Genomic DNA, 17,762 nt, shown 5'->3' on the forward strand with positions numbered 1-17,762 from the left:
TAAGTTCATCCTTGTATACTGACATGTGGTTTTTCAGCTACTAGTTATTTTTGTTGTTAAATTTAATAGTTTATTTGAAATTAACTAATAACTGTTATCAATTACCGTGTGCTTCTGATTCTTTTCTGGACCGAAGACCAACATCATTTTATATTGACTATAAAATAAGCATACGTGTGAAGAGCTGTGATAGAAATGAATTCAAAAGTTCATAGTTGTTAAGGAATGTTTTACAGATATTTTGAACTGATAGTACATGTTTATTTATTTTAGAACACCTTACAAAGACTCTTGGAACTCTTGGAATGCCCTCTAGAATGCCAGCCAGGGTGCTTTATCACGACGTCAGGGCACTTAAATTAAAAAATTGATTTGTTTAAATATTGACGTTTGTTAACATTTGGCTAGACGCTGTCAGTCAGGCCGGAGGGCTTCAGATGGGGATGACTTTTTTTTATGGTAAACTAGTACAGCGTACTGATTACCATAGCATTACCTCCCCCCCCCTCATGTCTTTCTACTTTGAAACCCATGTTTGGATAATTTGGAAGGGGAGAATGTAAAAGTTCTCACAAAGGCACTGAGGGTGCCTGTCACACACATCTTTTCACACAACATTGCCCCTGATCTCAGGAACGCACCAGGAAACAAATGGATGCAGGGAAATCTGGGGTGGTAGGTGTGCTCTTATCTGTTACGAATACTGTTCACCTCTAGATGTTGTGACAATTTATAATTTGTTTGAATTCTATAACTTTAGTAGGTTTACCTGTTATAGAGTTTGATTGGTTTATTACGTGAGGGGTGAGGATGATTTGACTGTTTCACTATTGCTTAAGGCTTTTTTCCTTTCCAGGAAGGAAACTATCAGAAGGTGTTAAATCAGTGCCTGTCACTAGAGGAAATTCACTCAATTACAACTTTCGCAAAGGAACTTGGGAGTCTGGGACAATTCCAACTGGTAAAACAAAAGTGCCATTTCTTTCCTCTTGGTGACTCAGTTTATGATATTAATAGATTAGCCATAAATGACCCGATTTTTTTCCTTCAAATTACACACAGATATTTCTTTGCAACTCTTTTGTAAGCTTCTTTTGTCCTTTTGGGAAGATGTATATGCTTTGCTTTAAGGGTTTGCTAATAATATAGGATTTACCAGAGGTAAAGGGTGTGACATAGCAGCCACCAGGGTGTGACAGTTCTCTGGGGAAGATGTTGATATTTTTCTAAAGAATCTTTACTTTTAGCTTTGGAGCACATACATGCAACCAATATTTATTACTTTTTATTAGCCATTTTAATTTGAGCAATATTGAACATAATAAGAGGTTTTTTTAACACCTAAATCTTAACAATATTGCAGTAACAATATTTCGAGTGTCCAATAACAGAGTATATGTACAGCAGACTCAAAGCAACTCTTACTGGTTTCAGTCTGTAAAAGGGCATGTTTGTCTCACTGTGGTATTTTTGGGGTGTTCATCAACTTATTGGTCAATATCAAAGCTTAAGTGATTACATGTGAGTGTCCATGCCCAATGTGTTTTCTTTCATTTCTGCCGCTAATATAGACTATAATGAATTTATATTTTTATTTAACATGTTCATATAAAACTATGTTAAAATGTTACTCAAAATTAATGGCTGAGTTGTTTTTTGTTGCAAGGCTCCAATATTCCTTGCAGTTTTTTCAACCTATAAACATATGTAACTTATATGAGTTATCACCAGTTTACCAAGTTAACCAATAAATGATTGTCATATTTTATATGATTTAGCTCCATATTATACAGGACTGAAAGTAAGCTTATGACTCTAAGAGAATTTAATCAATATGTTTAAGATTTTAATTTGTATACATGTATTAAATGACAGTCCAGCTTAATGTTTTAAAAAGACACTCAAATGAAGGAATTCCTTATTCAAAACATGAATTCAGTCAGCTTCTGTTGGACTACAGAAACAAAGGGAAACCTCAATTTCATCATTCAGAGTAGAAACAAAACAACCAATTTCTCTTTGTTTGTGAGATTCATAGTTCTCACCCTGGCCTAAATCACGTGTGGCACAAAAGGACTTTTCTTCATTTCCTCACTGGTGATTTCCTTTGTTTCTTAGCTGTTTTCAGAGTTTGATTGCTAGGAGGAGAATACCCATTTATACTCACTGAAAAAAAAAAGTGAGTCCATTTAGAAATATGAGCATCAGTAACTCTCAAAATGTGTTTAGAAGAAACATTTGACTATGAGTCTCAGCTTCTGTTTTGAGACTCATAGCCAAACTTTGGCCAGAGTTCAGGAAATCTTATGAAAGAAGGGGGGGACAGAAAGACCTGGAGGGGACTAGAGCTCCATAAGGAGAGCAACAGAACCAAAATATCTGGGCACAGGGATCTTTTCTGAGACTGCTTCTCCAACCAAGGACCATGCATGGAGATAACCTAGGACCCCTGCACACATGTAGCCTATGGCAGCTCAATCTCCAAGTCGGTACCCTAGTAAGGGGAACAGGGACTGTGTCTGGCATGAACTCAGTGTCTGGTTCTTTGATCACCTCCCCCTGAGGAGAGGCAGCCTTACCAGGCCACAGAGGAAGGACAATGCAGCCAGTCCTGATGAGACCTGATAAGCTAGGGTCAGATGGAAGGGAAGGAGGACTTTCTCTATCAGTGGACTTGGGGAGGGGCATGGGAGGAGATGGAAGAAGGTTAGGATTGGGAAAGGATGAGGGAGGGGCTACAGCTGGGATACAAATTGAATAAACTCTAATTTATAAAAAATAAATACATTTTAAAAATTTTTAGAAAGGAACATTTGCCTTGAAAACAGTATGAAAAAAATAAATTATAACACTGACCCATGGATTCTCTCTCTGTGTGTGTATACAAGAACAAGTGTACACAAATAACCATGGAGGTCAGAAGACAACCTTTACTGCCTAGTTGTCTGAGACAGTCTCTCATTGGCCCAGGACTCACCAATAGGCTGGGCTGGCCAGTCAGTGAGCTCAGGGGGTCCATGAGTCTCTGCCTCCCATGCTGTGTGAGTTCACGCTTGGCTTTCTTGTACCTTCTGGGGCTCAGACTCAGTTCTTCCTGCTTTCATTGCAATGGAAGTATCCTCCCAGCCCATGACCAACAGGTTTTTAATAAATGCTTGACAAAACAATAACCGACTGTTCATAAAACTCCATTTCAAATTACTTTCTCAAAGTTTCAACTGATCTTTTTCTTCTGCTGATGTTTTCTTTTAATATTTCTTCTCAGCTCTTCCCATCCACTGTTCCTGGCATCCAGTCTCTGATGCGTGAATTTTATGATATGGTAGCTCCTGGCTCGGTCCTGTCCCAATACTGGTCTCTTTTAAATGTATTTGAACGATTTTGGCTCATGAATAAAAAGGCACAGCTACATCCCCTGGAATGGTAAGAGAGCCACAAATCTAAATTGTGCAATCCAAAAAATCTTAAGTCTAAAAGATTGATTTCAAAAGGCTTTGCCTACATTAAAGCGAGCAACAAAAAGAGAAGTATGCCCAAGAATTCATGGTCTGGAAAATAGATGACTTTAAAGCACTGAAACCATAATGGTTCTGGTGGTCATCAGACAGTGTAGGAAAAAAAAATATACATCCAACAGTTTTCAAACTAAGATGTGACTCCGTTACAAAGTAATGTTTAAAATTAAATATGCCAATATTGTTTCATTTTGTGACCCATACCATTGGATTACTGATGGCTCTGGAAGGTTAGGTGGGGTTTGTGTTGTGAACCGTCCATCAGCCTAGAGATAAATGTAGCAGGCACATTTGTTCCGAGGTTATAGAGGCATGGCTTTCCTCTGAACAAAAGTCAGATGATTTTATAATTCTATACTGTGCTTTATTTGACTTGCTTTTAGAGAGTGGTTTACCATGCTCATTTCCACTCCAAAAAGAGGTAGCAGGCAGGTGAGATATTAATGCCTCTAGTAGCTGGCAAAGGGGATGCACTTAAAGTTTTGTCTGTTCTTTAATATGGATAGAATTAAGAAAGCATTTGACTTTTCTACTGCCAGGAAAACAGAATTAGACCTAAGCCTCCCAGGGAGATGAAAGACTAAGGGACATGACACTCATTTATGTCTCTTACAGTCACTGTTGGGAATCGCTTCAGCTCTGCACTGTTCACTTATCTTTTATTTCCTTCAGCTTCAGGAGATAGTGACTAAAAGAAACTCATTTCTAATGAAAATTACAAATAACCACATATCTGAGGAATTCTTAGAACATTTCCTAATATCAACACTCACTTTGATTACAAAAGTGCTATAAGCTTGGTTTATTCCCTCAGTAAGTCCAAAAGTAGCTTTCCCTTATGTGCTTGAAAATTGCTTTAGACACTACACTGTAAGCCACTTTTTATACTTTGTTTTCACTCTAATAATCCAAGGCTTCCTCCTACATCAGTATAGATAGGCAAAGAACAGGCACAATTTTCCAAGGAGCCTATTTGTATATCTTTAACGTTCAGCAAGTTCCCTGGAAAATTGAAAGGTTTAGAACATTTGTTCCTTGGCATAGTTTTCTCCAGCATCTCATATATAATCAGGTACAAAATTCCAAAATTAAGAAGAAGGTATTGTCTTGCCTTCAAAGAAAAATGTAAGAATGGTCACCATTGAATATAATTATGAAGGACAGAAACTGTTCTGAGTCATACAAAGGTGGATCAGAAAAAAATCCCAACATTAAAGTTTATTAATTATAGCAGGCAAAGTAGGTCCTGTGTCCTTTAAGACTTGGTTCCTTTATGTATAAATATGGCCTAGGATGCCTACCAGTATTACCCAGAAGGATTACCTAAGAAAGTTTCTGAGTATGTTACACTGTGTTGCAGATAGGAGATGAAAATCTATACATATTCCCTTTTGTGTTCTTATGCCTTTCAAAGACCATCTATGGTGAGGGCAAATTTCCTGTATAAGGGAAGCCATTTATGCTTTAAAAAAAAAACTTTCTATATTAACACCAACAGGAGCAAACTTTTAGTATTTATCAAAAGCCAATAAGCATAATGCTCCTAGAAATGTTTTTGAAGTACTCAGCTTCCATTTTCTTCATTCACCAGCGAGTGTGTATCATTCATGAGCATTCATGCTTTATTGAAGGAGGATCAGAGCTCTCACACAATTTTTCCCAATGAGGGATCTTAAGATTCTAAGGCAAATCAGCAGCTTCGGACATTAGGCCAATACAAACATTGCCATACTGACCTTCTCGCCCATTGGAGAGTGCCATGTTCTCATCTTCACAGCGGCCACAGCAAGTCTGTTTTATATCCATATATGGCACTTGGATCTAATGACTTCATCCATCATTCCTTTGAAAAAAAAAAAAGATCATTTGCTTGTGCTATGGCAACAGGGTCAGGAAAGATAGAATCAGAATGTCAACAGTGGTAGGCATTATGCATGAGGCTCAGAATCCAGACACCTTAATCTAAGCAGGGTGGGAAGCTACCTCAATTTTCACTTCCCTGAGAATAAAGCTGCATATACACTTTTCTCGGTGGAAGTGTTTTTCTGAGAAAATACACACAAATTCAAACATAATTTACTCACACAAATATCCAAGAAAGAAATGCATGATGCTTTTGTGTAGTAGTTCTCCCTCCATTAAGACAGCCATGGTTCCATGATTCAGGTCATGGGAATTTCAGGGCTACATCTCTTGAATGATCCTCCTAGAAGTTCTTCATGGGAAATTCTTAGATTTTTTTTTTAATTTGGATTTTAGCTAAATTTACGTTCTTAGTAGAGTGGTCGAGACTGTGTAGAAGGCCCAGGGTTGGATCCCTGGCTTTACAAAAATAAAAATAAACAAACAACTGAAAATCTCGACACCATCAAAAATTCCATGCCTTCTGTCACAAGTCACTGCGTTTCCCCTCCATTTTTTGGTGTATACCAAAGGAAGGAAAATTGTTGAAACTTCTAGCAGTGCCGGTGATAGAAATTCTAGTTAGCAGTTAGGAAAATCTGTTCAATGCCCAGGTTCTTCTAGACTTCCTGCCAGCTGCGGCTTCTGTAAAAGACAGAAGATGACCTTCGTGCTGCTGCCGAACTCAGCACAGTGACTGGCGCTAGCATTTTATCTGATTCTCAGTGTTCCCGTGCAGAGCAAATACTATTTATTATCTCCATTTTAATGGGGAGACAGACAGCAAGGCATCATACCAACACAGGAAAGTCACGTCGAGGGCGAGAGACCACAGTGCTCCGTATTACCCAGAACAGAAAACTTTTCCGACTGCAGTTTAGGTTGTTTTAGTTCCAGTTTTAAGGACTTATGGGTCCATCGAGCCAAGCATTTGGTTACTTATACAACACAGAAAATGAGCTGAACACGCCAGGATATAAACAACCTTTGCCATTCTCTGTTGGTTATCAGGAAGGGTCAGAACCCGTGATTTGGCAATGTCAGTTGGTTCTTAGAGCCGTGTCTGCTTCTTCAGTTTTTGTTTTGTTTTGTTTTGTTTTGTTTTTTGTAGATTCTCAGGCTGTGTCTCAGGATTTCCAGGGCTCTTGGCTTCAAAGCCATGGAATGTTAGGCAGAGATCCCAGTGAAAATGTGCATTTTTTAATCGCCCCAAGTGGATCTAAGCTATCTGAGTTTGCTCAGCTTTCGACCAGAGAGTGACTGCTTTTTTCAACTGTGTGTTTACTGATTAGAAATGATGAGATGGCATCCACCTCATTCACCTGACAGGAGGCTAGATAGCCAGCCCTGGAGAATGAAATCCAGACACCATTTCTTGTCTTCACCAAAATAACTGCTCAAATGGGACAAAACACAGGTGTGCTCACGTTGTTGCTCTGGACTTGACTGGGATTGTATGTACGTGTTTGCAGGAATTCTTCAACAAGAAAGGAGACCAGGGAGAAACCACAAGAGTCATTGGAAGCAGTAAAAAGTAAAAAAGGTAAAAGCATGTAGTCCCACAAATTACAGCATAAAGAAAGGTTTTATGTATATCTATATATGTTTAACTTTGTTAGTGATCAAAGACAAAAATTAAGCAAAGAAGTGATATTTTCTCCTCAAATTTGTATTTTCCTTCTTAAAGACAGGGGAAGAGTGAGGGGAAATGACTATTCTCATAATCATGTAAACGTTTAAACTGGAACACATGTTAAAGGACTACGTGATAGCCCAGAAAGTAAGGTTTAAAAGTGAGTCTTGGAGCTTAGCACTGAGGGGGAAAACATAGACTAAAAGTTCTACTGCTAAATATTCATCTTAAGAAAACAGTTACGTATATGTGTAGTTCTCAAACTAGTGTCTTTCAAGCTCACTGATGGGCCCTTAAGCCAGAATTCTGGCTAGAAGAATGGGGGCAGCACCATGGAGAGCCACAGCGTTGGGCCAAAAATCCTGTTGTAACAAGTTCTTTAGTGCAAAGAAATACATAATATTGGTGGATATTTCTTTTCATTTTTTTTCTTATTATTTTCTTCTTGTGTGACAAAAAAAAAAAAGGTTTTCTTTTATTAAGAAATTCTTTTCTCATATATTACTTCCAAACCCCAGTTTTCCCTCCTTCCCCTCCCCTAAGTTTCTTCCCCACCTTCCCTCTTCCTGGGACCCACCCCAACCTGGTCCTCCCTCCCCTCTGGAAAGAGTAGGCCTCCCAGGGACATTAACTAAACACGGCGTAACAAGCTACAATAAGGCCAGGCACATACTGTTGATTCTCCTCCCAAGGGTCCAGCCTGTGGATGAGAACAGTCAGGCCGAGGCGGTGAGAGGCTCAGAGTCATCACACAGACACTGGGAGTGGAGAGAAGGCAAACTGAGGCTAGTGGCTGCAGACTTTATTCTGGAAGAGAGAGAGCATCATACAGCTTTTAGCGACCAATCAGGTTCCTCCACACCATCTCCGAGCCTGCCATTGGCTGATCGTCTCTGGGCGGGCTCTCCTAATTCAGCAGGTCGCCTATTCCCTGCTCCCACAGTCATGTCAGCAGAAGTTGCCCCACGCCCTGAACACTAATGGCCCCTTGCTGGGGATGCCCACAACAAACCATCACATCAAGGCTGAAGGAGGCAACCCAGCAGGAGGAGAAGATTCCCAGAAGCAGTCAAGAGTCAGAGACAGCGCCCCTTCAGCTCCCATGAGAAATCTCACAAGAACACCAAGCTACCCAGACCCCTACAGGCTCCTTGATCTCTTCGAGCTCCCACGAGCCTGGTTAGTTGATCTGTAGGCCTTGTTCTTGTGGTGTCCCTGAGCTCTCTGGTTCCTCCTGTCCTTTACCCTTCTCCTCCACAGGACTCCCGCGCTCCATCTAATGCTTGGCTGTGGTATTCTGCATCTGTTCCAGTCAGTCCCGGGAAGCAGTCTCTCTGCTCTCTCTGATGATGACTTTGCTAGTCTCCAGTCTCAGAACACTCTCCAGGCAGGACAAACTAAAAGTGGAAGGTTTGGGGGCTGGTATCCCTACACCTCCACTTGCCTGTTCACAGCCGGGTCGGGCTCCTTGTGCCCCATTCCTAGGACTTTTGCTAGGGTTACTCTCATAGATTCCACGGGGGATGCCATTGCACTAGATTCCCACCTCGCCTTGACACACCCCACAATTCCAGTCATTAGTCTCAGTATTTCCTCTCTCCCCCGCCCTCACCTGATCCCTCCTCTCTTCCCAACCCCACCCTCGGTCCACCAGCAAAATCTATTTTATTTTCATTTTCTACTGCGCTGCATGAATCTGCTAACTAAGGCCCGTCAGTGAGTGGAAGGATACCAGTTTAAGAACCACGGATTTGGGGCTGGCGAGACGCACTCAGCAGTTCAGAGCACTGGCTGCTCTTTCAGAGGTTTGGGGTTTGGGGTTCAGCTCCCAGCACCCACACAGCAGCTCACAACCGTCTGTAACTCCTGTTCCAGGGATCCAACACCCTCACACAGACATACATGTAGGCAAAACACCAATGTACATAAGTAAAAAATAAAAGAAATATATATAAAAAAAAGAACACGATTCAACAAAATGAGTCAGTAGGCCTAGCAATGAGTAGATAATGAATGAGTATCTGTCACCACTTTTTTTTCTTTTTAAATAAATATTTTAAAGCACCTGCATATTTTATGCATTCATTTGTCCATAAATATTTATTGGGACTTTTTTAGATGGATATTTAGTTAGCTAAAAACTTAAAAAAAAAAAAAAAAAGGAGAATCAACTGGTTAGAATGCCTTCATTCCACCAATTTAGTATATTGTAGCATAAGATCACAGAACTAGAAGAAAATGTAATAGTTTACCTTTGGTGTAAAGATAACAGTCAGACCATTCATTTGCCCTTCCAATATTCTCCTACTTGAAGTAATCACTTGTCTGAGCTCTGACTTCAATAGCTGAATGTATTGTAGCTCTCAGCTTTCCTTAGAAAAGCTTGTTGGTAGCTGGGTGTGGTGGTGCATGCCTTTAATCCCAGCATTCGGGAGGCAGAAGCAGGTGGATCTCTGTGAGTTCGAGATCAGTCTGGTCTACAAAGGGACTCCAGGACAGCCAGGGCTGTTAGACACAGAAACCCTGTCTCAGACAGACAAGCAGGCAGGCAGACAAGGAAAGGAAAGGAAAGAAGGATAAAGGAAAGGAAAGGAAAGGAAAGGAAAGGAAAGGAAAGGAAAGGAAAGGAAAGGAAAGGAAAGGGAAAAGGAAAAGGGGAGAAGAAAGGAAAAGGGGAGAAGAAAGGAAAAAGGAAAGGAAAAGGAAAAGGAAAGATTGTTGGTGAGGGTTGGAGAGATGGCTCAGTCACTAAATTGCTTGCTATTTGTACACGAGTACCCTGTGTTCCATCCCTAGCATGCATATAGAACTCAGGGTAAGGAAGTGCAAGTTGGAGTCAGGAACCTCACTCAGTGCTTGGGGGTGAGGTGGAGGTAGAGACAGTGAGGTCTTCGAGCCTTGCCGATTGGCCTGTCTAGCTCATCTGTGAACTTCAGATTCAGAGAAGGGAGAGATGAAGGGAGAAAGAAAGAGAGAGAGAGAGGACTGAGACACCAAGAGACACACATGCAGAGATATTTTTTTTAATTTAATGAAACCTGTAGTTTGTACATTAAATTCACAGAATTTTCTGTGTGTTTTTTTTTTAGATGCAGTCCCACAAGTTTTGTATGAAAATAAAGATATACACTGCAGTAATGGTGAGTTGAAATAAAACTGTTTCCATAGTATAGCCCACAACTTAGACACAAGCCAACGTTGAAAACATATAATGTTTATGGTATTCCGATGTCTTTAAGCTGCTAGTTTCTTTAAAGTAAATTTTAAAAAGTTTTATTTCTGGTTATGGTAGTATCTGTCACTTCTACATGAATGGAACAGTTCATTTTTATTTTTACTTATCAAGGTTTTAGTTTAAAATATTACATGTATATGTGTTGTTTTAGGTCACTGACTTCTAGACTCACTTTTAGGGCCCCAGGGAACCTTAAAGCTTTCTGTTAGGGTAGAATTTGGCTTATCTGTCATGTTTAGGAGTCTCGTTACTCTGATGCGATTTTCTTTTCCTCCTGTGTAATTGCTGTAATGGGGGGCACTTGAATGGAAGGCTCTTCAAAACAATTGAGAATTTCAAACTCGATTTTCAGTTTATTTTCTTAAAACACCGTGAATTTTAACTATTCATAGTTCATGCAATTTAAGTTTTTGTAAAATTTAAATTTAAAAACTATCTTCTTCATCTGGTTCCATGTAGTTACAGTAGTATTGTAAGCCTATCTTTTCAGTGAGTTCAAGATCACATGGATATTAAATGGCTGAGTTATGACTTTCAGATTTAGCCTAAGCTCCTGAATTCTCTTTTTTTTAATTTTATTTTTCTTATTAGTTACATTTTGTTAACTCTGTGTCCCAGCTGTATCCCGCTCCCTCATTCCCTCCCCAACCCCACACTTCCTCCCTGGTCTCCTCCCTGCCCCTTTCCAAGTCCACTGATAGGGGAGGACCTCTTCCCCTTTCATTTGACCCTGTTTTATCAGGTATCTTCAGGGCTGGCTGCAAAGTCCTCCTCTGTGGCCTAACAGGACTGCTCCTCCCCTGGGGGGTGGGGAGGTCAAAGAGCCTGCCCTTGAGATTCTGTTAGACATAGTCCTTGTTCCCCTTACTTTGGGAAACTACTTGGTTACTGAGCTACCACGGGCCACATTTGAGCAGAAGTTCTAGGTTATATCCATAGATGGTCCTTGGTTGAGTGTCAGTCTCAGAAAAGACCCTGTGCCTGTATATATTTGGTCCTTGTAGAGCTCCTATCCTTTCTATATCATACTAACTCCCCTTCTTTCCCTGCACTCTGCCGAGGGTTTGGTTATGAGTCTTAGTGTCTGCTTTGAAACACTGCTAGGTAGAGTCTTTCAGATGCTTTCTGCGGTAGACTCCTGTCATACATTCAATGCACATCCCATTTGTCTTTCTAAATGAGGATTGATCATCTTCGCACGTGTCTGCTTTCATGATTATCTTCTTTAGGTGTGTAGATTTTATTATGTTTATCATATCTTGTAGGTCTATGTAAGCGAGTATATACCATGTTTGTCTTTCTACTTCTGGGATACTTCACTCAGAATGATCTTTTCTAGATCCCACCATTTGCCTGCAAATTTCATGATTTCCTCTTTTTTGATTGCTGAGTAGTATTCCATTGTGTAAAAATACCACAATTTCTGTATCCATTCCTCCATTGATGGACATCTGGGTTGTTTCCAAGTTCTGGCTATTCCAAATAAAGCTGCTACAAACATGGTTGAACAAATGTCCTTGTTGTGTACTTGAGCAAATTTTGGGTATATACCTAGGAATGGTATAGCTGGGTCTTAAGGTAGTACTATTCCTAATTGTCTGAGAAAGCTCCAGATTGACATCCAAAGTGGTTGTACCAGTTTACATTCCCACCAGCAATGGAGGAGGGTTCCCCTTTCTCCACATCCTCTCCAGCATGTGTTGTCACTTGAGTTTTTCATCTTGGCCATTCTGATGGGTGTAAGGTGAAATCTCAGGGTCGTTTTGATTTGCATTTCCCTAATGGCTAATGAGGTTGAGCATTTCTTTAAGTGTTTCTCTGCCATCCGATGTTCCTCTATTGAGAATTCTCTGTTTAGCTCCATTCCCCATTCATGTTTAATGAAATCAACAAGTGTAGTCAGTCAAAGACTGAAAGCTTTTCAAGAACCTTTGAATTTAACAGGGAACAGAGAGCAGGTGCTCCCCTCACACCCAACCTCTACCCCAGACCCCACCCCCGACTACCAGTCTCTCACACCTACAAGATTTGGTTCTTCTTTCTCCTGGGTATGATTTCTCCTTGGAGTATGATTTAAAACACAAAAACACAAACTCAGTTCAATAAGAAAACTAGGAGAATTAGCAGTTAGTAATATTTTCTAAGAGTCTGTCCGATGCTAGGTCCAGGGCTAAATGCAATGTGACATCTCTTTGGGCTTCTGTATTCTGATCTGGATGATCTCATTGCTTTCAGTTCCCAGGTAATGCGATATAGAGAGGAGGGGCGCATTGTCAGGAAATATCAACTTAGTTCATGTTGTTTTTCCCTGATTAAAAATCCATCCTACCTGGACTTTTACAATTAATCTCTCTGTTTCTAATCTCTTCTGCTTCTCATACCGGTCTCTCTGGTATGAGACTTAAAAATACCGTGGGCGATGCTTATGCCCGGGTGGGGTTCCCTTCAAGAGTATAAACTTTTCCTGTGTTTAATATGAGTTATGATGATCCATTAAGAGAGCAATAAAATCCTATGGTTAAAAGAAGTCCATTAAAAACAACCAAAACTTCAAACAGCTTTCCCATGTATGCTTGCCAAATAGGTTAAGCAGCCTGCTACCACCATCCCTCAAGCTGGGTTCTCCATAGAGCTAAGGTAAGCTGGCCTGAGACAAGTCAGGACTGGACTCGGAAAGCCGCCAAGGACACACCAGGTGTTGGCAGCAGCCTTCATTCAGGTGCAATGATGTCAGAGCTAAATCAGCTTTTAAGGAAGGGTCCAGGACAGATGCAGCAGCCAGTGCAGAGGTGGAGCATTTGATGGAGGTGGTGAGGTCTTGCTAAAATCTTGCTTGAGGAAGTAATTGCCCATTTATTTCATCTCATGTGTTGGTGTGGTTCAATTTATAAGAAGCATAAGCCCCCCTTTGAAAACTGTGACTACCTCAGTGAAATGTTTAAAGGATCATAAATAGTATAAACTGAAAGGAAATTAATTCTCACTGAATCATCATAAAAATACATTCTTAGTCAATAAAGGTGCGCATGCCTGTCATCCCAGCACTGGGAAGACCAAGGTCAGAAGATCACAAGTTCAAGGCCAGAGTGGGCTGTATGGGAAGATCTTGTGTCATACATTATAAATGAAGTATATATAAAAAGAAAGAAAGCCTATTAAGTTGAAATACACTTCCTATGACTCATATTGGAAAAAAAAAAAACAAAACAATCTACTACTTTGTTATTCATTTGCGTGGTTCTTAGCACAAAAGTGTACTTATACTCCCTTCGTACCTGGCAGTTCAGGCCTCCCTGACCAGGGCTGGTCATTGCTCTACTTCGTTTAGTGCTGTGCTGGGTCCAGAGCATCCATTTGGATCAAATTCCATGACTACTAACCTCCTGTTTTCACTATGTTTATCCCCATGCCTTGAGCAGACACAATGCTGTGGATGGGGTGGGTAGGACTTTCATTTTAAAAACCAATACGTTATTGAAAATCAGCTAAATTTGAATGAAAATCAATGATTATTTTCAGTGTGAGTTATAATGCTCTGTACTTACATTCTTATGAATCATACTAAGACAGATTATTAAAATTATAGATGAAGTCTACCTATATATGTCAGTCAGATAAAAATCTTCAGCTAACTTGTTCTTTTCAAATGACAAAAGTAAGCTGTTTACTGAAATCACTAGGAGACTCAACAAAATTGTCTCATTGGGTTTTTTAAAATAAGACTTTTCGGCAAACTGAAATTATACGGTCTTTATGATACTATTGTGCTCTTAATTTATACTTGATTAATGTTTTTTCTCCCGCAGGCAAAGAAACCCATAGAACAGGAGATAGAAATGCATATGTTAACTTTCATTGTTTAGAGCACACAGGCAGCTATTTGGAGACCCGGTTCTCAGAACTAGAGTGCAATAGTTGGATGACTGATGGTTTCCTGTCCCCACATTGCCAGATGCTTCTCCATATTCCTTATACAAAGTCCCGGACATGACATCAGAAACAATGGTGACAGAACAAGGAGCAGCCTGTGGAGTGCCTTTCCCCTTCATTAATTTGACCCTGGAAATGATGAGAAACTGCTGTGAATTGGGAACAAGCCATTAGATTTTATTTTAGAGAAAACATCATGATAAGTATAAAAAAGGAGAGAGACAGACATTACTAGAACAATATCTTTTTGCTAACTTCAGTTCTGGCATTGCACCCTCTAGTACCTTTTCTTGTTATGCTATTCAGTATCACTGAATACCAAGTGATGCTAAGATGCCTTCACTTTGCTGATTTCAGGAGAATTTTCTATACTTCCATTTGCTCTAGTTTTGTTGACTGTTGTAAGGAATAGATAAAACTTTTGTAGATACCTCTTTGAAAACCATTTTGACGCTCACTTGGGTACTGTTGATTCCAAATATTAATGTTAGATGTAATTTTACAGTAGCTAATGTGTGTGTGCACACCACTAAAGCTGTTTTTCTTTTCGTGTACCAAGATAATGTTTGCTATAAGATGATTGCCAAAGAACAGTTTATCTTCAATGGCATGAAGTCGTTCTAGATTTGAGAACAGGTTTGAACAGATACAGCATTTTCCTTCTTTTGCTTTCTGACCTTTTCCCCTGTTGAGGTGGCTTGGGAAGGAATTTCAAGATATCATGTGGACATTTTGAACTATGTGTACAGTATGATATCAAAGTTCACATTCTATGCTTTACCCTACTACTCCTGTGTCAATAATGGCAATTTAACAACAATTTCCATTAAGAAAGTTTCCTGATTGCCTGCTGGTACCTTTCTGTCACTGTCGCATGGAGTGGTTGTCTCCATTTACACAGTTAATTGAGATGTCATGTATCACATGAGAATGTTATCAGTCCACAGGAGAGACATTTTCCCCCACCTTCTGCACCTTTATCCTTTCAAGGACTGAGAAAAGATACACTGTCTGTACGGCACCAGGCAAAGTGACCAGCTGGTCTGAGGAGGCTCCCCCACACCTGACAAACTGGAAGTCAGACTGATGCCACAAACCAGCGGTGCTGAGTGGATAGCCACTGAGAACTAAGACTGTGCATGGGAGGAGGAGAGGAGACACCTTAGTCACATGCAGTTTCACAGTTGCCTTTCTCATCCTTTATGTCTTGGTAACAGAGGAAGACATGCTCTGCCACATCAAGAAGATCGTCACCCATCCCCATTTAGAACTAAGTCCGGAGTTTAATCCGAAGATCACGGATTATTACTGTGAAGTGCCCTTTGATGTGCTCACAGTGAGGATCGGAGCAGAGGCTTCTAACAAGTGTCAGTGCAAGGTGCACCTGCAAGAGCGGACAGGGCCAAGGTATGGGCATGTGTGCAGGGCTGGCTTCTCACCAGGAAGCAGGTCAGCCCACCTTTGACAGTGGTTTAGAGCATGGTGGGGTAAAGTTCTTCTTTTTCCAGGGTTCCTGTGCATAGAAAACACTCCTAGGTTCTCTACCAATCCACAAACAGTTAATCTTTCTAACAATACTGTTACAAAAGAGGATCATGATACATAAAGCATGAGGAGGAGCCATCTAGAACTCTGTTTCTTTTCCTTTTTTGTTTTTCTGTCATACATTACATCCCAACCACCATTTCCCCTCTCTCCACTCCTCCAGTCATCCTTCCCCAGATCTACTCATCCTCCATATCCCTTCCAAAAAAAGAGTAGTCCTCCCAGGAATATCAATAAAACACAGAATAAAAAGTTGCAGTAAGTTTAGGCACAAACTCTCACGTCAAGGTTGGATGAGGCAACCGTGGAAGGAAGAAAAGGGTCCCAAGTGCAGGCAAAAGAGTCAGAGACACCCCAACTCCTCCCACTGTAAAGAGTCCTACAAAAACACCAAGCTAACAACCATAACATATATGCAGAGGACCCAGCTCAGACCCATGCAGGCTCTGTGCTTGCTGCTTCAGTCTCTGTGAGCCCCTATGAGCCCTGCTTAGTTGACTCTGTGGGCCATGAAGAACTCCATTTCTTGTCATCTTCTTGTTTTCAAATTGTTGAAGCTGATGCTTATAAATGGTTAAACCACCTTCTCCAGTCTGATCAGCCAGAAGTAAGAATTTGTGGGCATGGTAATGCAGGGTATGTTTGTTTGTTGTTGTTTCCTATAGATTTTTTTTTTAAAATTCTGACTCTTGTTTGAAAATTTGAACAGGAGTAGAACCCCATTACATACAGTGTCCATGGAGAAGAAGCTGTGATTGCATGCTGTAGGAAAGAAAATGTGCTTAGCATTAAAAACAGTCCCATTTAGTATAAAGACAAGAGGATTTAGGCTCAGGGTATACTCAGTAAAATATACTAAGGTATATTTTACTAAATATACTTGCCTAGCAGGTGTGAAACCTTCAGTTAAATACTCATCTGGAGGTCAGCCTGGGATATATGAGAATATTTGCCAAAAGAAGGGAAAGAACAAGAAAGGGGGGAGAAGAAAAGAAAGAAGAAAAATTGAAAGAAGATACAGAAAGAAAAAGAGGATTCATGTCACTCAAATCTGGGTCCTACACTTGCTCTACCATGTAACTTGGGGCAGTTTGATACCAGTTTTTAACAGTCTCTATGTTTGTTTGTTTGTTTTTTCTTTTTTGTATAGAGCCATTGTATTAGAAGTCAAGCCTGGCCCTGACAGGTTAATAAATATTAGTTTCTTTCCCTCCAGTTAACGAAGGACATGAGTTCTCCTGAAAGATGATCCCTAGCATGGCAAAGAACTAAGAAAGGGAGATTTCATTTTTTTAAAAAAGTTTAATATTTCTTATGAAATTGAGCATACTTTTTTATGTTTTAGCCAAGTAAACATCATCATAATGATTAATAATGATGACAATGATAAAAATACAGGTGTCTGAATTTGTTTGGGCTGAATAACTGTCTCTACCCATATTCATTCTCTTCCATCTTTCACTCTCCATGCCCTCCCACTGCCTGCCCTCAGTTTTGCCAACTATCCTCTGGGATTAGGAATGAACAGGATCTCTGTGCTTGTGGTGGATGAGTCTCCAGCAGAGGGTGACACAATAACCACGTATAAACTCACCATCTACAGAGAAGACCGCCCGAGTCTGCCCTTCTTTGAGGACTTCACAGCATGCGGCTTTGTACAAGTGAGTGGATTCTGTGTTTACATGTGTGCCGAGTCAGGAGTGACTGGTTAATCCAGGTGAGAAATGCCACGTTTCGGCCTTGTGCTTCCCTCAGCGGTGCTCTCTGCTGCAGAGTCTGATCCCTGGCAGGTGTCTGCAGCACCCTCATTCGGAGATTTCTTCTCGGTGTGGTGGCCACACTCTGTGCGTCGGGCTTAGGACTTTATCATGGCCAAACAGCAGCAGCTATGGATTTGGTTTTGCGTTGTCCAATTAAATTTTCTTGTTTTCCTTGGCCGTGTCCCTGGATCTCCTTTTGAAATTTTAAACTACATCCAGTGGAATTTATTGTTAAAAAAAAA

At 40.4% G+C, this 17,762-nt stretch overlaps 1 protein-coding gene across 2 annotated transcripts in view; it reads left to right on the top strand.

The window, feature by feature from the left end:
* Cped1 (cadherin like and PC-esterase domain containing 1) overlaps positions 1 to 17,762 on the top strand; it is a 260,260-nt gene that overhangs the window by 140,403 nt on the left and 102,095 nt on the right. For both annotated transcript variants that reach the window (XM_060373786.1, XM_060373787.1), the window contains exons 10-15: positions 857 to 961; positions 3,266 to 3,423; positions 6,890 to 6,960; positions 10,140 to 10,190; positions 15,433 to 15,622; positions 17,253 to 17,421. In XM_060373786.1, the coding sequence (XP_060229769.1) occupies positions 857 to 961; positions 3,266 to 3,423; positions 6,890 to 6,960; positions 10,140 to 10,190; positions 15,433 to 15,622; positions 17,253 to 17,421 (744 nt within the window). The remainder of the gene's footprint in view (positions 1 to 856; positions 962 to 3,265; positions 3,424 to 6,889; positions 6,961 to 10,139; positions 10,191 to 15,432; positions 15,623 to 17,252; positions 17,422 to 17,762) is intronic.

This window comes from Meriones unguiculatus, chromosome 21 (genome assembly GCF_030254825.1).
Source record: "Meriones unguiculatus strain TT.TT164.6M chromosome 21, Bangor_MerUng_6.1, whole genome shotgun sequence".
NCBI classification, from domain to species: domain Eukaryota; kingdom Metazoa; phylum Chordata; class Mammalia; order Rodentia; family Muridae; genus Meriones; species Meriones unguiculatus.